Raw genomic sequence first — 23,275 nt, 5'->3', positions numbered from 1 at the left:
CTACAACAGTATTAGCCGAATAATTACGTTGCTAAAGCTAATCATTACTAGACCTAGGCTATCTCTCTTTACCTGTTGCCATTTGTGTTTGTCCTCTTGAAAATAAATCACTTTTCACCCAAATGCTTCCATAAATTTTAGGCACGAATGCAACAAATTGGTGAATAAATCCAATTTCCAATACAAAATCTAAAAGACCACATATATTTTTGGAAATTCAAGAGTCATTCAACACAACTCAATATTTCTTATGCCTAATATTTGAATATATTTGCCATCTTCTTGACCCACACTCCTAACTAGCAGATGGCGGTAAAGCAGCTAAAAGTTGAATGCCAACCGCCATAAACAAGCAAGAAGAAGAACAAGCGCTGCAGAGACTCTGGTGGAGTTTCCTGTACAGTTTTGGTACCCCTAAGTTGCTGTAGAGGTGCATGGCAGGTAATTAATATTAAGTCCAAATTGTTAGCATTGCTTCGTTTGATATTTTAAATGGACCATGTGTCGCTGGAATCTAATTTAATCAGTTCTATTTCATAACTGTTTCATAACTCGATTTCATTTGTCTGATCAATGAACACTTACAAACTCTTCCAAGTGTATTATTGGTAATCCGCACATTGCTTGTACTGCATAGATCGCATCTTTAGTTTATTCATGAAAGTTCGTTTAATTTATTTCTACGTATGCTTTCATGGACTGCCGAACTATAGCCTATGTCTTTGAAGGCATGTTTAACGTAGTCTCTATAATCGCGTCGCATGGCTTAACCATATTATTGTCTTCGTCTGTTCACCATCAGAGCCTTTTGAGAATATACTGTGAAACTAATAAATTACGCGAATTAAACAACTTGAAATACGAACTAATCTAGCCCTCATTGAGACAAATTGTGTTTTGGTTTCGGTTTCGTTTTTACACTTGTTTGTGAATCGGAGACTGATCTCGAAGCGATCTTGTGTATTTGAGGGTCATGGAACTTAATCTATAAGTATGACTTTTTTATATGACAACGTTGAGTTAAAGATTCAATTTACAACAGTTGCATGATCATTTAATAATTAAATATAATTTCATAATAATAAATGCCACTGTAATGTATTGATGACAGGAGTGTTTGCCTATAATGAAGATGGTGATGCAATAGCGCCTCGCAGCGTTCACTACATTGCATTACAACATGGAGGCTACACATCATACATGTGAAGACATCTCCCATTTTTTTCTTTTTAAACGTTAACAAAACTTTTGTTAACAGTAGTGTTAACGTTAACAATACTTTATTGTATTTGAAATAGTTTTCCCTTTTCAATAGTACATTGCAAATATACTATCTTGTACTATTGTACATTAGTATCTTTATTGTACTGATTGTACTATCTTTAAATAGTACAATCAGTACAATACTTTTGTACAATAATCTTTGTGCTATCTTTACATATATTAAAAGTATATTAGCATCATGCTTTTACCCATTTTCACAATACAACTTTTGACACACTTTAAAATAATTGTACTTTAGTAGACATTTTTAATAGACATTTTAGAAAAATATACTTGAAGTGAAAATTCAGTTTATTTTTTGCACTTTGTTAAAAATATATTTTAGGTATATTTTAACTGTGTGCTGGAAATGATCATTGTAACAAGGCATTGAAAGTATACTTTCAAAATACATTATAGTATACAATAGTATTTTGTACAAAGTATAGCCTGTTATTTGTCTATTAATGTGCATTTGTTATTGAAGACAACCCCCCCCCCCCCCCCCCCCTCTCTCCCACCTCACTTCCTGTCTAGCTATCCTATCCTAGGCAATAATAATAAGAATAATAATAATAATTTAGTTATGAATTTGTATTGTACTTGTAACACAAATAAAGTACACTTTAATATTTACATTTACACATTTTATATTGTATAAAATGCGTAAACCTTTTTTTAAAGTATACTTGAAGTTGTTTCAGTTTAGTACACCAAAGTACACTAAATACACTTAAAGATATGCTTTACTACAATTTAATTACAACTAAAATATACTTAGTACAAAATTAGTTGTTTCAAAAAGCACACTTCAAGTTAACTAATAATTAACACACTTGAAGTATACTAAATTAGTCTGGCTGCAAGTATACTTAGCATATTCTTTTTTTTCACCAGGGTTAGAACTATACAGTCACTGTATTTCACCCGGTACCTACTAGGCACTCTGATATCTACACCAAATTGGCAGTCTCTCATTATACATTGAATGAAATTTACTATTTCTCACTGGTGAATTCATGGCATTCACAGAAGATGAACAACTTGCACTGGCATTATTGTCCACGTTGTGTTCCTGTTCTGAATTCAGCTCTAAATCTGGTGAAACAACAGGTAAGTCTTCCACAGCTTCAGTTTGAGTTGAAGGACACACTGTCTCCTTTGCTTTCAACAAGTCTCTTCTGTTCCGTCTGAAGATGCGACTGTCTGGTGTTTGAACAGTGTAAGGGCCTGTTCCCATATCGCGTCTTTTGCGCGCGCAAGTTCGTTATTTCAAATGTAGGCGCGCGGTATGTGCGCTCATAATGGAAGCGACGCGGTCGCGCCTAGCGTCCTGCACTGAAGGTCGCGCCTAGCGCGCACCGCAGGTCACGTGACAAGAACCAAGCTTAGCAACGACAGACGCCTCCGGAGCGCAACCACCCGAGCGCTTTGGAAAAAGGAGAACGCGCCTAGCTAAGCTTGGTTCTTGTCACGTGACCTGCGGTGCGCTTGCGGCATTCTGAAAAGTTGAGATGTTTTTATCTCGATGCGGCGCGGACGCGCTTGGAAAAAACGAGCGCGTCGCACCGCAACCGCGTCGCTTCCATTATGAGCGCGCATACCGCGCGGCTACATTTGAAATAACGAACTTGCGCGCGCAAAAGACGCGATATGTGAGCAGGCCCTAAGACTGTGGCTGTTCAAGTTAGTCGAGAGCAGGTGCTATCCTGTCTAATACTCACTCTTTCACCTTTCTTCATTTCATGTAGTTTTTTTGTCTCACAATCAAAGTACTGCTTTTGTCTGACTTGCCTGTTTCTCAGTCGATTACGCACCTGCCGGAAAACCTTGGGCATCAGCAGTTTCTTTGACACTGGAATCTTTGATTTCAGGCTTCTTCCCATGAGTAACTGTGCAGGGAAAAGGCCTATCCCATCCAACAACGTGTTTCTATACTCCAGAAGAGCAATGTCTCTGACCGTTTGACTGTGGAAATCCAGGACTTGAGGTAGTATGAATGAACTCCCAGCTGGCTGCAAACGCTCGCCTTTTAGCACTTACAAACTCTCTACTAGTATCTGAAAGAGTTCATCTGGAACTTCATGTCTGGCGAACGTGGATTTGAGAACCGCAATGATTTACTTACTTGTCATATCATTTAACTTAGCAATTTCAGTGCACTTGGAAAAGTAGTCGACACAGAGGAGATAATCAGCATCTCTGAAGTGAAACAAATCCATTTCAGCCTTCGACCGAGCTCTTTCTTGGATAGGATGTGACACAAGGAATTGCTTCTCTGGAATTGCTATTTCTGTGCTTTAATATTGCAGATGTCACATTTACTTCAATTTGCTTTGCCATCTCTGGCCAGAACAAGACGTCTCTGGCTCTTTCCTTGCGCTTTAAAATACACATGTGTGCTTCATGAGTTGATTTCCTGACAGGTCATTTCACCCGTCAAGAAATCACTGGAAACTAGAGAGTTTGCAAAACCAACATGATAAAAGCGGCTGTTTGTTGGGATTTTTGTTGCTTACTTAAAGATTTAAAATGTTTTACCACAGTTTTACAATAAGAAAGTGACACATTGATCATAATGAATAAATTTGTCATGTCACATTACACACACAGAAATTAAGTGGTATTTACCGTTATTTCACAAAAGAAAGAGGAGAATATTTATTCAGTTGCGTCTGTTTCTGTTTATTTGTCGTCACAGGACAGTATGTTTATATATGCAGAGCTAAATATGGATCACACTGTCCGGTATAAAGAGACGAGACGTACTGACAGATAAAATAAATACACGATTGTGATAGCCTATATGATTTGTCTGATTTCTTCAAGCGATCGTAATTACCATGTTTACTATGGTAATGGTTAGCGTGTAAAGTATTCTCTTCAGCATCACATATAAATATTTCTGCCTTATGCGGTGATCAGAATCACATCGTATCATAAACAGAAGTTATTTCAAGCACTCGCTGCTGTCTGTAAGTGAGTTTTAAGCTAAACGTCTTTAATGCTGATGTTAGCTGGTATATGAGATCATCTGCGGTGCTTCTGTCTCTGACTTCGTAACTACTGCTCAAGCTCCAGTTGGCGGGCCAAAAAAACCTGGCCGTTGGCCCAGAGGAAGCCCCAGAAGTGACAGTGGAAACGTGACTGTACAGGTGAAATTTTTCACAGCCATGCACAATTGCTAACAGCTCTTTTTCAACTTGTGCATAGTTTTGTTCACAGTCTATCAGTGCTCTCGAGCCGTACACTACTGGCTGTCCCTCCTGAAGAATCACAGAATAGAAGAATCACAGCTAGGCCTTCTGAGCTGGCATCCTCAGACAAGGTAACTGGCTGGCTCACATCATAACATTTTAACAATGTTGCTTAGCTCACTAGCACTTTCAGGAGATTGAAGGAGTCTTGTTGTTCACTCTCCCAGTGCCAGAGTTTCTCCTTCCAGCAGCTTTCTGAGAGGTGCTTCTGAAAGATTTGGGATGAACTTTGCCAAGTAATGCAACATGCCTAAGAACCTCTGCAGGGCTGACTTGTCCTGTGGCTCCGGCATCTCAAGAATAGCTCTCACTTTTTCCTTGTCAGGTTTCAGTCCGTCTTTGCTCTGCACATGACTTATGTTTAGAAGATTTCACTTTGGCCAATCTTGCATTTGTCTTTGTTCAGTTTTAGGTTTATGCTTCTCAGTTTCTCTAACAGCCTCCTTAGTCTGCTGTCATGTGAGTCTTTGTCTTCTCCCCACACAAGAATGTCGTCCATTACATTAACAACTCCTTCCAGATGCTGAGATAAACACCTTTGGAACCGCTCTGGAGCTGATGAAATCCCAAAAGGAAGCCTTGTAAAACCTGTACCTCTCTAAGGGTGTGTTAAATGTACAGAGTTTAGAACTGTCATCATCCAGCCGGATCTGTAAAATCCCTGATTTGCATCCACCACAGAGAACATCTTGGCTCTTGGCATTTCTGCAACAAGTTCCTCAAGCGTTTTAGGAGGATAGTGTTCCCTTCATATTGCTCTGTTTAGATGTTGAGGTTCTATACAGATCCTAATCTTGTTGGGTTTTACTAATGTTACCATACTATTTACCCATTATGTGGGCTCAGTCTGTTTTTTTTTTTTTTTTTAATGACACCCATCTCTTTTATAAGTTTCAGTTCTCTTTCAGTGTCTTTTTTTAAGGCCACTGTGAATCACTGGCATGACCCCAGGCTTTGTCTAAATGTGGTGGACTCCCGGAACACAACCCAGTCCTGTGAACAAATCTTCAAATTCACTGAGAATACCTTTTGAGGTGTCTCTTTTCATTGCATACATCCTTTTTATTACTCACAATGTGTTGCACGATTTTCTTTTCTTCCAGAGTTGCACTGGCATTTTGCTCTATGACCTGATATTCAAGAGTGTACAGCTTGGCTGCATTCGAAATCACATACTTCCCTACTATATAGCAGGTGAAAAACAGTATGTGACAAAATAAGTACAGTGCCCTCCACAATTATTAGCACCCCTGTTTAAGATGTGGTCGTGGACTTCTAAAAATTCTCCTTTTTTTTAAACAACATAGAACCCAAATGCAAAAAAAAAAGAGAAAAATCCAACCTTTTATTTAAGTACATTACTTTGGTGGTAAAAAAAATCACAGATTTAGAAGAAAAAAAAACCTTGAAATCATGTGCCCCACAATTATTGGCACCCCTGATGTTAATACTTTGTACAACCCCCTTTTGCCAACAAGACAGCACTTAATCTCCTCCTATAACATTTCACAAGATTGGAGAACACCGAGAGAGGGATCTTTGACCATTCTTCTTTGCACAATCTTTCTAGATCATCCAGTGTCCTGGGTCCTCTCTTATGCACTCTCCTCTTTAGCTCGCCCCACAGGTTTTCGATTGGGTTGAGGCCTGGGGACTGAGATGGCCATGGGAGGACCTTGAGTTTGTGACTGCTGAACCATTTTTGTGTAGATTTTGCCACATGTTTTGGATCATTATCCTGCTGAAAGACCCAATGACGACCCATCTTCAGCTTTCTGGCAGAGGCCATCAGGTTTTTATTTAAAATGTCCTGGTAGTTCAAAGCGCTCATAATGCCATGCACCCTAACAAGGTTCCCAGGGCCTTTGGAAGAGAAACAGGCCCACAGCATCACTCCACCATACTTCACGGTGGGCATGAGGTGCTTTTCGGCATACTCATCTTTTGTTTTACGCCAGACCCACTTAGAGTGTTTGTTGCCAAAAAGCTCAATCTTAGTCTCATCTGACCAAAGCACATGATCCCAGTTGAAGTCCCAGTGCCGCTTAGCCAACTCCAGACGTTTACGTTTGTGAGTGTTAGTGAGAAAAGGCTTTTTCCTTGCATGCCTCCCAAACAGCTTGTTGGCATGTAGAGAGCGTCTGATGGTTGTTTTGGAGACTTTGTGACCCCAAGATGCCACTCTTTGATGCAATTCTGTGACAGTGAGCTTAGGACTTTTTTTTACTTCTCTTACCATCCTCCTCACTGTGCATTGTGGCAAGATAAACTTGGGACCTCTTCCAGCCTTGTTTGTCACTGTTCCAGTTGTTTTAAACTTCTTAATGATTCCTCTGACTGTAGATACGGGCAAGTTAAGGCGATTGGCTATTTTCTTGTAGCCATTGCCTGACTTATGAAGGTCGACACACATCTGCCTTACTTGAATGGTGTGTTCTCTTGTCTTTGCCATGTTGACAAATGGGTAAGAGAATTAGGCCTCTGTGTCACGTCATATTTATACCCCAGGGAAACAGGAAGTCATGAATTACTAATTAAAAGTTCCTAGATACCCTGACCAACATAAGCAACTACAGAAAAATATATTTAAAAAAAAATCAATTAAATTTTTCAGCGGAATTGTTAGGAGTGCCAATAATTGTGGGACACATGATCTCAAGTTTTTTTTTCTCTAAATGTGTGATTTTTTTTTTTTTTTACCACCAAAGTAATGTACTTAAATGAAAGGTTGGATTTTTCTCTTTTTTTGCATTTGGGTTCTATGTTGTTTAAAAAAAAAGGAGAATTTTTAGAAGTCCACGACCACATCTTAAACAGGGGTGCCAATAATTGTGGAGGGCACTGTATGTCCGAATTCACAGTACTCATAAAAGAGCAGGCAAATAGTTCCCGGATGACCTACTACTTCCAGCAAGATTCTGAAGTGTGCATACGATGGAAACTTTACTATCCCATGTGGCCACGGTAGAGGACTTGATAGCGGCAGTGAAGTGACGCAACCGACGCTGGTAGGTCACATGATAATGACAACATGGCAGATGTAGTACGTCTATATTAAATTCATACTACACACATTCTTACTATATAGAATACACTTTATTAACAGTCGTGAAGTAATTACTTATTTAAAATAAGTACCTACTCAAGAGAGTGTGATTTCGGACACAGCCCATGTCTTTGTACTGGCATTCAAGGCATTGCTGGCCCAAGGGCCTGATCTTTTGACCCGGATACGTCACTAGTCTCCATCGTGATTCTCTCATGTAACTTCTGTCGATTTTTAATGCATCCAGTGCTCGCACTGATATGACATTACAATCTGCACCTGTGTCTAAGGGTGTATTAACACCTGTCTTGTTTGGTTCGATTTGGTACGGTGCACATAAGAGTATGCTCTCTCCGCCGCAACCGTCATCATCTTCGCAAAATCCTAATCATGACATCGTATAGATGACTGTGGCAAGCAGGATGAGGGCCGTGAGAGAATGAGCGTCACCTGCGTGCCCGACACGCTCTCGTATCTCTCACGGAACCAGGAGCTACGGAACCATAAAAGGAAGAGAGCGATGACAGTGAAGGACGAGAGAGGACCAGTCCTGGACTTTTTAGTTCTGTTTTGTTTATGTGTGTGCGGCAGTCGTCCGTGAGGGGCTGCCATTTTTACTTTCGTTTTGTGTTTGTTTTATTACTAATTTGTTTAAACATTTGACAGTTCCCGCCTCCTTCCCATAACAACATACTTTGTTTCAATGATACTGTATCATATGATGCTCATAAGTTTCTTCATATTGCGTTAGTAGCTGATAAGTGATAACACCAAATCAGTAAAATAATAAAAAGTGCACTACGAAAGATCACCATGATTTTGAGCCTGTTTTTGGACATCCTGCTTGATAACTCCGATTCCATGAATTCTACAGTACATTGTTTCTCTGTTTGTGCGCTTATATGCAGGCTTTGCATATCTGCCTGTATGCAGGGCATTTTTTGGCTTGTGTTTATATCCACTTCTTGTGCATTCTCCTAAGGTTTAATCTTTCTTTGGCTGAACACATTCTTTTTCCTTTTTCACATTCTTCTGCTTGTGAATTTTGTGCATGGGAATTTCTGTTTATTCTTGCAGTGATTTTAATAGGTTTTGACTCACTTCACTGGAACGGCAAATATCCACTTCCCTCTGTATGGTTAAAGGAATAGTTCACTTAAAAATTACAATACTGTACTCACCCTCAAGTAGTTTCAAACCTGCATGAATTTTTTCTTCTTCTGCTGAAGACAATATTGATATTTTTAAGAATGTCGTTAACCAGACAGTTGATGGACCCCATTGACTTCCATAGTATTTTTTTTCCTGCATCTGATCTGGTCATTTGTAATACCACAAACAATCCGGTCCGGTATAAGTATAATCTGTAAGTTCTCCATATTCACAATCCTTCACTTTATTCTTTAAGTCCGTCACATAAGCATCAATCGACCTTGTGCTCTAATAAAGAACAAATATCTCGGGTATGTCAGGTTTTTCCGTGGTTTGCAGTATTTGGCAAACAGCTCTTTTAATGTCGTGAAGTTGTCAACATCATCAAACGTAAACGTGCTGAATACCTTGATTGCATCGTCTCCTGCAACTGTCAGGGTTCTGTCACTTCTGTCTAGTCTATTTCTTGGTTTTGTGACAGAGCCCTGACACTCCTGTTTTGTGTCGGGATTCGGACATTCATGCTCCGCATGTTTGTATTCTGTTATGAGCGCACAGGATGAGCTTTCGCTCGTTCTCGTGTGCTCTGTATTGTCGTGTGAGCGTGCGGTTTCAAGTTCACTCGAACCGTACGCTCTTCTGTCCACATGTGTTGTGTTTTGTGTAGCACGTGGCTCGTGCTTACATCGGCCGGGTGCTTTCATGTCATGTTTTGTCTTGTACTGTGTAGCACACAGGTTGTGTTTTACACTATCTGTGTGCTTTCATGTTGTCATGTTTTGTGTGAACTTATGAGTGTTCCCATTGTCTGCGTGTTCTTGTGATTTGTTTTACTGGCCATGTGCTTGTGTTTTTGTCATGTTTAGTGTGAGCACATGGCTTGTCATGTATGTTTCCTTGTGCCATGTGCTCTCCTGTCGATTGTCTAGCCCCTCCCATCTTGTTACCTGATTATTGATTAATTTGCCCCACCTTTCCTCCCTCGTTACCCCCTTGTTTGCTCTCCCTATTTATTCTCCTTGTGTTTCCAGTCTTGTGTTAGGGTGGAAAGCGGAAGTGAAGGCCAAAGCCCGTCGACGAGGGCGCAGGGAAACTGTGAACAGAGGTCCAGCGAGGTCCAGCGAGGTCCAGCGAGGTCCAGCGAGGTCCAGCGAGGTCCAGCGAGGTCCAGCGAGGTCCAGCGAGGTCCAGCGAGGTCCAGCGAGGTCCAGCGAGGTCCAGCGAGGTCCAGCGAGGTCCAGCGAGGTCCAGCGAGGTCCAGCGAGGTCCAGCGAGGTCCAGCGAGGTCCAGCGAGGTCCAGCGAGGTCCAGCGAGGTCCAGCGAGGTCCAGCGAGGTCCAGCGAGGTCCAGCGAGGTCCGCTTGTGGCTTTTGAAGATTATTCTTGAAGAGAAATAAACAAGTGGGGAGAAGGAGAGGCTGGTGTTGCTGTTGTGCAGTCATGGAGGAAGATTCTGAGGAATCGATAATGGAGGACAGGGAAGGATTTACAGAGATATATTCGGGGAAAAGTAATAAAAAAAAGAATGCTAAACGTAAGAAATCTAAGGATCATGAGGATTGCGAAGATATGATAGAATCAATGCAGGATAAAACAAAACAAAAAGACAAAAGAAAACCAAGAAATAATAAGAGAACAAAATGGACACAAAGTTATGCTGACATTTGAAAAGAGAGGAACACATTTGCATCCAATAGGACTATCCAAGGCGATTGATAAAATTATTGGGGCAGTTGTTTTGGCTAAGTGTTTGGGGCAAGGGAGAGTTTTGATCATAGTAAAAGATATTGGGCAGAAAAACAAACTACTCAAGATAAAAGAAATGAACGGCGAAAAGGTCACAACTAAAGAGGTTGGAGTAGAAAAGGGGGAAAAAGGTGTGATATATGGAATTCCAACATATATATCCACTGACGAAATGCATGAAAATATAAGAGGAGGTAAGATTAGTAATGTGAGAAGACTGTATAAGACGATAGAAGGACAACGACAGGAAAGCTTGAGTGTCTTGTTGACATTTGAAGGGAAAATGCCTGAAAAGGTACAAATGGGATAAGTTACCCTGTAAGAATGTTTGTACCAATGCCATTGAGATATTTTAAATGTCAACGAATAGGACATGTGGCTGCAGTGTGTCGGGGGAAGGTAAGATGTGCAAAATGCGGAGGTGAGCATGATTATGATAAATGCACAGAGGTGAATGGATTAAAATGCTGCAACTGTGGAGGTGCTCACAGTGCAGCATATGGAGGGTGTGAGGTACAAATAAAAGCAAGAGAAGTCCTAAAATACAAGACTGAGCATAAAGTCACTTATGCGGAAGCAGTGAAGGTCTGTAAAGGTAAGGATGATAGGAGGGATGAGATGAGGGATAATCTCAACCAAGAAGCAAGGGACAAGAGAAAGGTTCAAACTAAAGAATCAGAACAACAGTGTGATATAAAAGAAAATACTTTAATAATGACTAAAGAGAACTTTCTAGCCTTTATTGTTAAGGTAATTAATGTCACTGCTATGCTGCCAAGCAGATCGGCAAAGATTAAAACAATTCTTGAAGCTGCATCAGAATTCCTAGGGATATCTGGGATTTCAGTAAGTGCAATACATGAAATTCTAGTTGTAGTTTAAAACAAAAACTACCCTACTGATGTGTTGTAGTTGAAATATATTTTAGAGAAGAATCAATTGTAATATATAATTTTTATAACCCGTGTAAGAATATTTCAATAAAGTTGTTTGAAAAGATTAGGAAAGAGACAAAGGAATTATGGTGTGGTGATTTTAATGCACATAATTGGCTATGGGGAAGTAAAAATATAGATTATAATGGGGAAGTAATTGAACAGCTCATGGATGATAGATCATTAGTATGTTTAAACACAGGAGAAGGAACTAGGTATAATTTAACAGAGAATACGGTATCAAGTATAGATTTAACATTAATTTCAAATGGTATGGCTGATTTATGTGAATGGAAAGTAATTAGCTAGAACACAGTTGGGAGTGATCATTTTCCAATTATTTGTAAAATAAATGTAAATAATAATCCAGAATGTTTACTACAAAAGAAATGGTTGTATGAGAAGGCAGATTGGAATTCCTTTCGTAAGCATTGTGAAGATAATAAAGACTCAGTGGCTGAAGATACAGTAGAAACTTTTTGTGATTCAGTTACAAATCTAATAATGGAAGCTGCAACATTATTTATACCACAAAGAATAGCAGGTCAGAAAAACAGAAATATTCCATGGTGGAAGGAAGAATGCAGTAATGCAATTAAAGAAAGAAATAAAGCATTTAAACAACTCAGGGAAAATATGAGTATGAGAAATTTGGTAGAGTATAAGAAAGCAAGAGCTAAAACAAGAAGAATAATTAAGAATGCGAAGAGAGAAGGATGGAGAGAATTTTGTTTTACCATAGGAAAAGATACTCCTATGGATAAAATATGGAATATGTTAAGGAATATGAGTGGGAAAGGAAAGAAGTCGGCTCTAATACCAGTTTTAATTGAAGAAGATAAAGTTGCAGTAATAGATATAGATAAAGCAAACATGTTAGGTAAGGTTTTAGAAAGAGCACATAGAATAGAATTGGGAGAAGAATATGAGCTAAGGAAAAAGGATATTTTAGACAAAAATCCAGATATAATGAAGAAAAGAAATAGCAATAGTAGCTGTATGGATATAGAGTTTACACTTACAGAACTGAAGGTTGCATTACAAAAATGTGCCAATACCGCTCCTGGGGTGGATAGGGTAAGTTATAAAATGATAAAGCATTTGTCAGATAGTATATTGTTAAAGATACTTGAGTTGTATAATAAAATATGGATGGAAGGAATTATGCCAAAAATATGGAAGAAAGCTGTAGTAATCCCTATTGTAAAGCCAGGAAAAAATTCAACAAACCAAGTTATCGAAGTTATCGACCAATTGCTCTGACTTCAAATTTATGTAAATTAATGGAAAAGATTATAGTTCAGAGGTTAACATATGAACTAGAGAAAAAGGGTAAATTTAGTAAGTATCAATGTGGATTTAGAGGTAAAAGATCAACTATGGATGCATTAATCAAGGTTAGTAATAAAGTAGAGAAGACAATAGCTATGAAAGAAATCATGGCAGTAGTGTATTTTGATATAGAAAAAGCGTATGACACGGTATGGAGAGAAGGGCTATTAATCAAAGCATCAAGGATAGGAATAGATGGAAATATGTATAATTGGTTATCTCAATTTTTGTTTGAAAGAACATTTGTAGTTCAAGTGGGAACGTGTCAGTCATTAATTTATAAGGCAGAAAATGGTATTCCTCAAGGGAGTGTTATAAGTCCAATTCTTTTTAATATTATGATTAATGATATCTTTGACAATGTAGGATTTGGTGTGGGATGTGCATTATATGCTGATGACGGGGCTATTTGGAAGAGAGGGCGAAATACAAAGCAAGTGATTTCAGGTATGCAAATAGCTATTAAAAAGGTGGAAGAATGGAGTATAGAATGGAGTTTTTAAAATGTCAACTAGTAAATCAAGTTATATGATATTCAGTAGGAAAAAGGAAGATTTTAAGGATATTCAATTATTATTATATGGAAAGCCTTTAGAACAAGTTCAAAGTTTTAAATATTTAGGAATGTGGTTAGATGGGAGATATACAACATATTGAGGAAATAGATAAAAAATGCAGGAGGGTTTTAAATGTGATGAGGGCAATAGCTGGGAAAGATTGGGGAGCAGAAAGAGACTCAATGATAAAAATTTATCAAGCCTTAATAAGATCGACAGTTGATTATGGATGCATGATTTATGGGTCAGCGTCAGAATCATTGTTAAAAAAGCTAGATAGAATTCAATATAGAGCTATTAGAATATGCTTAGGAGCAGTTAAAACAACTCCAGTCAATGCATTATTAGTAGAAGCGAATGAAATGCCATTGAAATTACGGAGAGTTAAATTGTCTTTGGTATTTTGGACATCTTTAAAGAGTTACACTGGAGAAAGTATAGCTAAAGATGTTTTAAATAATTGTTGGGAATACTTAAGTAACGAGAGAGGATATGGATGGAAGATAAAGCAGTTAGCAGAGAAATATCAGATTGCTAATATGGAATGTAGTGTGGCACCTGTATGGGGAGAGGTTCCGAAATGGATTGTTTCTGAGGTTAAAATTGATTTAGGAATATTAGATAAGAAACGAGAATGGGAGGAAATGGGTATGATTAAGTACCATGTTAATAAGTACATACAGGAAAGATTCTATGCAAGTATGCACATCTATACTGATGGATCTAAAGATCCAAGAACAGGGATTACAGGAATAGGAGTGTATATTCCAGAGTTTAAAATATCAATATCTAAACGATTAACATCTAAATTGTCAATATATACTGTGGAAATGGTCGCTATTATAATAGGATTAACATGGGTAGAGGAGGTAAAACCAGACAGAGTAGTCATATGCTCTGACTCTGCTTCTGTTTTAACATCACTGTTTACTTATTGTACTGCTAGAGAAGATTTGATGTGTGAAATATTTTCATTATTATGGAGAATACAAAGGATAGGAATAGAAGTTGGATTCTGCTGGGTGCCAGCGCATGCAGGAATAGCTGGTAATGAATCTGCTGATGAATTAGCAAAAAATGCTTTAAAAAGGGAAGAAATAGATTTTAATGTTTCATTAAGTAAATGCAAAATCAAATCTATTATTAAGGAAAATATTATTAAAGAGTGGCAGGAAAACTGGAATACAGATAATAAGGGGCGGCATTTATATAATATTAAAAAAATGGTAGGTAAGAAATGTATAAATGGTAGAAATAGGAAAGAAGAGGTTATAATGACTAGGATGAGACTTGGACACTCAAGACTGAACGCATCGCTCTTTATAATTGGAGTTCATGAGACTGGTTTATGTGATAATTGTGGGGAGAAAGAAACAGTAGAACATGTGATATTCGATTGTAAAAGGTATGATGAGGAAAGGAAGGAGTTGATATCATATTTAAACGAAAGAGGGAAGGTTAATAAGGATTTGGCATATTTGTTAGGTTATGATTTTAATAGAGATAGAGTAGGATACAGAATGTTAATAGAATACATATATACTACAGGTTTAAGTGAAAGGATTTAATATAAATATGCTTTGGTCTATTCCAGATTTCATAGGCCGGTCTGGAGGAGCTGAACACGCAGCGCCAGATCGGATATGGGAGATGGAATGAGATGGAGCATCAAATAATTATATATAAGGATTAGTATGTGAGGAAGAGGCAAGTGAGAATGAAAAAAGAAAAAGAAAAGAAAAAAGAAAAAAAAGGAAAAACTGATCATAAGAAATCATGACTGCATAACAGCAAAGGTAGGTGGCGGTATGCACTGAGAATGCAATGCGCCAAAAAACGAAAGAAGAAGAAGAAGAAGTCCTGTGCTAGTTTATCGTCTAAATCTTGTCTGATGTTTCCTGTCCATGCCGATTCTAGTTGAAGTCTTGCCACCTGTCTTGGTTTTCCCCATGGGGTAGTTTTTGTTTTAAATTTTTACCTAATTAATACCCATTGTCCTGTACTTGAGTCCTTGTTACTTTCATCTACCAAAACCCTGACAGCAACGTGCTGAAAAGTGTCAAACTTAATTTTTTCACGAGATTCCGTTTGCGATAAGATACAGTTAAAATTGCTGGATCCAATCTCTCCAGTTCTTGGCTAATAAATATGATTGAGACTTGTAATACTGTTGCATGAAAATGCTTAAACTTCTGTCTTGTACCTCAGGTTTGAAATGCCTGCAGCATGGCGTGTGCACGGCAATCTGCAATTGAGTTCCTCAAAAATGCCAGGAGAAATCTGGTGACCCATATGAGGAACCTTCCTCTGATCATTGAGAATCTTTATCAGCAGAGTGTTTTCAATGACCATGAGGTCGATGCTCTCAAAGCCGAGAGGACAGAGTTTGATAAAGCTAGAAGTATATTGGATTGGGTCATTAACAAAGGGCAAATGGCATGCTATGAATTGCTCAGGATTTTGGATGTCACTAAGAAGAGGACATTACATCCTGATTTGCACTCCTGGATCAGCTGTTTTCCCTTCAGATGGGAAGATGAAGAAGTCAGCTATTCATTTGGTGAGTAGATAAATGGAAAACATTTCAATAAAAAGACAGTAAGTGAACACATCTCAATATAAATCTTTGTTTTTGTTGCTGTTTTAGGTACAAAGCCCTGTCAAAACTACCAGACAGCACTCAAGAAGAAAGCAAAAAGGATTCTGAAAAGGGATTGCTGTAAATATCCGAATGACAAGGCACAAGTAAATTTCCATTGTATACCTGTTGTTTTAGAGACAGACTCTGTGGTGAAAACTCCTCAATGCAAAATAAAATGGAAAAACAAAAAATGCAAAAAGCTACGGCCCAAAAAGCTGATCTCTTACATTCCTACTGAGCAACAAGCGCTTTCACCTGTGAATCTGCTGAGATGCCAAGATAAGAACATCCTCCTCATAGGCAAACCTGGAATAGGAAAGACTACAGTTGTCCAGGAAATGTTGCGTCTGTGGGCAGAGAAAGATGACCGAGAGCTGGACTACATGTTTTACTTTGATGAAAGTGTTTTGGCTCACAGTTCTAGCATTGTCAATTTGGAGTCTTTTTTCTTTGATGCATATTTAAAACCAATGGAAAAAGACAGAAAGGACGTGTTTCAAGATATTGAGGAAAACTCTGAGAAAGTTGTCATTGTATTTGATGGTGTCGTCGATTTAGAAGAAAATTCCACCTTATGGAAGATCATGAACCACGAGCTCCTGCCTGATGCCAAGATTATAATAACATGCAGATCAGAGGTGGAATATGATCCACTTTTCTCCGACTGGCCGACACGGAAAGTGTATGTCCAAGGATTCAGTGAAGAGTCTATCAACGCTTACTATCAGAAGATGTTGGGTCACGATCCTGTATTTCTAGATGTTGTTTTGAAGAATCAAGAGCTGTTCAGTCTCAGCCATGTGCCAATGTATGCATTCATGATTGTAGACTTGATTCAATTTAAAAACGACAACATTTTCAACCATCCAAACACAGTCACAGAAATGTACATCCACATTTTCCGTGTTGCTGTGATGACACATGGAAAGAAAACAATTAAGCAAATAGATAAATACCTGAGAGAGATCAAAGATCAGGTTCATCCCTTGATGGAAAATGCATGCAATGCAACTATGCAGAAAACCCTGAACCTTATTACTTGTGATGAGACAGACATATGTTGTGCTTTTCTGAAGATGATCACAACAAGAGACTCGCCTACATCTGCAACAACGTACTGTGCTTTTCTCCACAACACAATGCAGGAATTCTTCTCAGCTTTGTGGCTTCTTCTACATCCAGATGAAATTGAGAAAGTCCTACAACTCTGTCAGACTGAGGAGTATAAACACATGAAACATGTTCTTCCCTTCCTATGTGGACTTCTGGGAGAACACAACATTAAATTAATCAAATGCCTCTTCCCAGAGGATCAGATAAAGAAAACATCTGACTGGTTCATTGAGAAGTTTTTGGAAACTTTCCTCCAACCTCAGAGTGAAAGTGAAGAGTTTGATCTTCTCTATGTGTGTCAGTGCTTGTATGAGCTCCAGTCTCCTAAAGCATGCTTAAAGTTCCTGGAGAAGATGGACCATCAGCTTGAGCCTGAAGAGGACCTCGACCCTCATCAGTGTTGTGCTTTGGCTTACGTGATCACTCAGTCCAGAGATAAAGAGGTTTATCTGAATCTGGAAGACTGTATCATGACTGACACAGGAATGAACGTGATGCTCAGCTGCTCACCCAAGATCAGGTACTAGGGAATAGGGGTGAAATGATATATAGCAATATTTTAAAAACAAATGTGACAAAGTATCGTGGATGTGAAAATCATTCGCAATATAGTTTTTTTTTTCACTTGAAGACTGAGCTTACTTTATTTATAAGGTATTATAAATAACTTTTTTAATATTTATTTATTATATTTTAAATATTTATTCTTTCATCATGCACTCGCCCCTGTGTCGTTTTAAACCCATAAGATTTTTATTCATCAAATTTTTTTATGAAACCTGAGAGATTTCTGTCCCTCTATTTAAAGTCCATTTTCCTAAAACTTAAAAGATCCAACAAGGTCATAAAAGCATTGTAAAAAAAAAAAAAATCAATCGATCAGTTTAATCCTAGTCTTCTAAAGAGACATGATCGCTTTATATGATGAACAGAATTACTGATCAACACACATATTGTAGTGTAAACATGTATGTTCAAATATATGTATGTATGTGTGTGTGATGTGCGAGAATGATATGAGGGTGAGTAAATGAAGACAGAATTTAATTTTTTGTATTAACTAACCTCTTAACGTTTGGAAACATTTATTTTGACACGTTTAAAACTGTGATGATTGATTGCATTGTTCATCTGAAGCACATACTCCTCACAGTGAAAGCAAAAACATCATTTAAATCACCATATCAGATTTGTAGTTTTATTATGATGATTCAAAGCTTTTTAGATGGTTTATTCTTATGTAAGTGTATTTATAGAGGGAGAAAAGGGAAACGGTGAGCAGCGCAAGAGTTGTTGTGGGCACGACTTTTAAGACATCCAATGAATGCATTGAAAGCGTTTATACTGTGTGAGAATAAAAGCTAAGTTTCAGTGACAGAACGACATTTAACTGGTATTGTGATTACAGTATTGTGTATTTTACCAAATCGTGACATGAGTGTATCTTTACACCCCTACTTTAGTAAGGAAGGATCATGATATTCGACTAGTCAACCAACAACTCTTGGACTACATTTAGAGACGCAGTATCTCAGATTTTTAGCCTGCCAAGAGACTGACTCCACAGACTAACTGACACACTTTACTCCAGTCATTTCTTTCACTTGAAATACAATGGCCATGACTTTTACTCCTAAAAGCTGCATCTAAATTTGAATTTATCACAGACTATTTAATTCAGTTCATGAATGTATTTACACTGCAGTTACAATTAATTAATTAATTAATTAATTAATTAATGAATGGTGTAAGATTCTTTTTTATTTTTTTATTAATATTGAAATCTGAAATGTATGTCCTATTTCAATATTTGAATGCTTATCTATTCTAGGCCACCCCATAAACCCACAGCAAAAAACACACTTGTTGCAACTTGCAAACTTAATTTACATTACTTTTAAGAATATTAAAACAAATTTTGGGAAAGTGCATGTAGGGTTTTTCTATTGCATGCAGAAGCCCTTTATCAGAGATGAGGTAAATAATAGCGTTGCAGTCCAAACTAGAGTGGATTAATGGTTTATTATTGGGCTATTGTCCATTAAAAAATAGTTTTTTTCTCCCCCCAGTTACTTTAGCAATGGATAATTGCCATTTCCTCTCCTTTTTTTTCAATTTTACTAATTTTTTTTTAATTTTTTCAAAATGCAAGAAAAAAGGAAAAATATTATACAAAAGATCATTTCTTAAGTCACAATTAAATGATGGGTGGGGGGCTGCCGTTATCGTTTATAGCCGACTGCGTGCTCGTTCAGAAGTAGTCTATATAGTTTAAAAGGCTGTAAGACCCGATATATTGGTCCAATGCCGGTTCGCCAATACACGGGGAAGGTTATCACGTGTTCTGTCCTCACTCATGCAAAGTATTGGTTGGTTAAATTTGCAATACATTAATCATATATATTTACTTGTTATTTCATCTGACTCCATAAATGAATTTATGGTAATAATTTGCTGTGCCTCACTAAAAGTGAGCGAATGTTTGACTATTCCTTTTAACCATTAAATGAACAATGTCAAAATCAGTTAGAATAATCACATGTAACAATTTAATATTTCAGATCTCAGAGATCAATTCCACAATCAATTCAAATATCTAGAACATGGTTATACATTGGTTACACCAAATAATCTTACCCAGCTTGTACGAGAGAGAGAGAGAGAGAGAGAGAGAGAGAGAGAGAGAGAGGGAGAGGGGGGGGGGGGGGGGGGGAGGAAGAGACCACCTATTCAATTCAAGTCCAGCAAAGAAGAGCATAGGTGACATGGGGGATGGGGGAGACCACCCTCAAATGGCTTATATACAACAAAAGGGGGGTGGCCTTATCTGGCCTGATCTCTGAACCAGTTTTCTCTAAACTTCTATAACCCTTATTACCTTTTATTTTATCTATGAATATGAGATATCTGTACCACTCACTTTGAGACATTTCAAATGACACCAAAAACATAACAGTCAATGATAAACATTCACATTAAACCATGTTCTTGTGTGAGTTCCTAGTTGTTTCTGAGAGGAAGTGAGGTTGTATGGGGGAGGTCGAATGTTAATTAGCCAGCAGGGCCCTTTTGTCTCAGACCAGGCCTCAACCAGTATTTTTCAGTCTTACAAGACTAACACAGAGGAACACCTTTTTTTCACTCAAAGTGCCATAGTTTTTATTGTAAATAACTGCTAAATCTAAGGTAGATCGGGAGCAGTGTGCGAAATAATGGCCTAGAAACTTATTTCACCCTCTGCCCAGCTCGTTTGTATTTATTTACTTATTCGTTATTACTTTGTTTTATTGTTGCAAGCCTGATGCACCCAAATTATTTTAGAATTCGACCATTTGATAATAAACCAAAACAAATTTTGAATCCGGTAATCTTGATTTGTGGCATATAGTTACAAGATAAAGCCTATCATTCAACAGCTTCTATTGTAATGAACCGAGTTAATGACTGCTGAATTTAAGGGAACGAGAAGCACAGAAGTTCAATGTTGCCGTGGAAACGAACAATGATGCCCACTAGCGAGTGAAAATATCTGCATCTGATGAGTTTACTATGTAGGCCTAAATATTTTGTATAGGGGAGACCGGGGATGAAAGTAACACCTTATGTTTGAGCATCTGTAACTCAGTCGGTGTTTGTGCTAGATCTCTCAAAATTTGATACATGGCAGCCACATTTTTCTGCTACAAATATAACTCAATAGGTTGGTTTCACGTGACGTCACGCTGCTGCATCGCGAGAGCGCGAAATTCAGATGGAGGGCAGGAAGTGAAATAGCTGAGGATCTGCCGTCTGAAAAATGCCACTGTTTTGTGTAGTTTACGGCTGCTCCAATCGTTCTAATCGAGAAAAGGGAAAGGGTTTTTATAGAGTACTGAAGATTGTCACTCATAAAGGTGAGAAACGTAAAAAGCTCACAGAACAACGCCGTAAAAAGTGGATTTTTAACGTAAGTTACGTCTGCGGTCGGGAGGAGCAGAGTCTGTTAACGCCCGTGTCTGCAGCGATCACTTCGTCAGAGGTATGTTAGCTAGCCAACGTGTTTTTTGTGTCTGTGTTTATATAGCATTAGGTTGTCGTTAAATGCTCATTTACTTACTCATTTGCTGTCAGTGAAACGTGACCCAATTCCGATTTTTTGCTCATATGTGACACAGATCCGATGTGTTCTATGACAGTGTAAACAGGGGAAAAAAACGCATGCATTCGGATATTTCGAGATCGGTTTCAGGCCTCATTCATATGTGGAAATAAATCGGATATGTGCCAATGCGACTGTCATGTAAACAGGCAGATCGGATGTTCTGAGGCATTAGGCAACGTCTCCGCGGTTAAAGCCAATATTTTAAACACAATATGCTCCCACCAGTCCTGAGATCTCTCTCACACACAATAACTGAAGCATATGTGCAATGATGGCACTTTTCGTCCTCCTCCGCCTCATAATCATGATGATGTTTGGCGAACTTCGCATGTATCGCAGAGCTAGGATCAAGCATATTTCGCGTTCGTCCATCTGTGTAAGATTATTTAACCCTTTAATCATGCACGATGTTTCAGATAGTATGGCAAGTGTAAACACATGAATCGGATATGGGTCAGAGTTGAAAAAACGTGTAAACGGACGGTCAAAAAATCGGCTAACGGGACAATACGGACACTCCGCAACGGTTTCCTCCATAGACGTATTCTCCGTGTTTACTTCCTGCCCTCCATCTGAAATCGCCCCGCCTTAGCGCGTCATCATAATCACGTGACTGAAACCCACCTATTGGACATATACAAAACAATCACAGATTATGTGAGTTAATGTCAAATACAAAGAGTTCAGTTGTTACAATCTACCCTACAACTGGCTGGGGATAGATGCAACGAGAGGTCATTCGCTGAATTAAGATTCACATTATTGTATTTTTAAGGACTTTAAATTTAGCACAAAAACAATTGCGAATAAAGGTGGCCCTCTTAAAGCCTTTTACTTTTCCGACTTTTAATACTTGCCAAGAGTCTATTGTCAGTAAAAATCGTCTTCACACTAACTCTTCTCTGCTAGTGCTGTAAGTTTGGGTCGCTTGTATTATGCTTATAAAAAGGCAACATGTTTAAACTTTCTGCAATGAGATTTGTTATGAACTAAAGAGAAGCTCTAAGGTCTCCACCAAAATAAAAGTTTAACATTTGAAAGCAAAGAAATTAAGACATAAATATTAGTGTTATAATTTTACTGATGTACATTTAAATTGTATTATTATTATTACTAAATGCCTTTATTTTACAGCACAATAGAATTATTGCCATAGTAATGTATTTCTTTATTAATTTGCTTAATTGTTATAATTTAAAATTATTATTATTGTTATTGATATATGATTTCTGTGTTGCAGATTAAAGATTTGGAAAGAACCACTGAAGCAAATCACATTCTTTCGAGAATTCTTCCATAAAGTATCTCAGTGCAATTGCTCTTTTTTTGACGTGAGACACAATAACCCAGAACTGTGTGATTTCCTGCTGGATCTTTACTCACATGTGAAGAACTATGAGACTCAAACAGGCAGGAGTTTCCTTCCAGCATTACAGTCAGTTTTCCAGTCACCTGATGTCTGGATCATAGATCTCTCACAGAGAAAGACCTCCGTCCTCCTGGAAGTGCTGAAACTCCAGACAGAGAAGAAACCAGTAAAGCTGAGAGGATGTTCAAAGAAAGAGAGTAAAATAAAGAGTTTCCTTCAGTGTCTGCCCTACATCTCACAGCTGAGGTAAGATATTGTACAGCCTTTTGCTCAACATGTTTAAAAAAGCTGGAGTAGGTCTTTGTGTTCTATTATGGATCATTAAAAAAAAAAATGTTTTGTATACCTTTGGATGTAGAAATGTGTAAAATTGATTAAAAAAAAACAAAAAAACTTATTCTAAGGGTCACAGAGAAGCTGAAAAATAGTCAGGAAAATTAAACTGACTGGTTCTAGAAACCTCAACTAACATTTGTACCAAATTAGCTCAAAAAGGAAATATTTATATATATTTAGGGGTTAGGTTATATATAATATATAAATATATATATACCATAGAAGGTATGTGGCTTAGGTAAGGGCAACAATTTTCCAGATATGGTTTTACATGTCCATTTATAACCCTAGGATTTGTCCCTAGAATGAAATGGGCTGTTATTTTTCTTATTTGGACAGGTCATGAATAATAATGTTGAGCTTGGCTCTGATTGGCTATTTCACAGA

At 37.9% G+C, this 23,275-nt stretch overlaps 1 protein-coding gene across 1 annotated transcript; it reads left to right on the top strand.

Annotated features, from left to right (window-relative positions):
* The first annotated feature begins 363 nt into the window (after positions 1-363).
* Positions 364-22,803, top strand: LOC309498462 (nucleotide-binding oligomerization domain-containing protein 1-like). The gene is made up of 5 exons (XM_082169223.1): positions 364-441; positions 9,750-10,073; positions 15,497-15,848; positions 15,936-17,562; positions 22,424-22,803. Exons 3-5 carry the CDS (start codon positions 15,515-15,517, stop codon positions 22,800-22,802), a joined length of 2,340 nt encoding a protein of 779 aa, XP_082025349.1. The 5' UTR covers positions 364-441; positions 9,750-10,073; positions 15,497-15,514; the 3' UTR covers position 22,803.
* Positions 22,804-23,275: the final 472 nt, after the last annotated feature.

This window comes from Leuciscus leuciscus (genome assembly GCF_965113295.1).
Source record: "Leuciscus leuciscus genome assembly, chromosome: 1".
Taxonomy (NCBI): Eukaryota; Metazoa; Chordata; class Actinopteri; order Cypriniformes; family Leuciscidae; genus Leuciscus; species Leuciscus leuciscus.
Note: the sequence above shows the minus strand (reverse complement) of the source record. Positions and strands in the feature narration are given on the sequence as shown.

Coding starts and splice junctions, on each gene's coding strand:
- LOC309498462 (XM_082169223.1), top strand. CDS start 15,515: ATGGCGTGTGCACGGCAATCTGCAATTGAGTTCCTCAAAAATGCCAGG. Junction 15,849..15,935: donor AGAAGTCAGCTATTCATTTG/GTGAGTAGATAA, acceptor TTGCTGTTTTAG/GTACAAAGCCCTGTCAAAAC. Junction 17,563..22,423: donor AGCTGCTCACCCAAGATCAG/GTACTAGGGAAT, acceptor TCTGTGTTGCAG/ATTAAAGATTTGGAAAGAAC.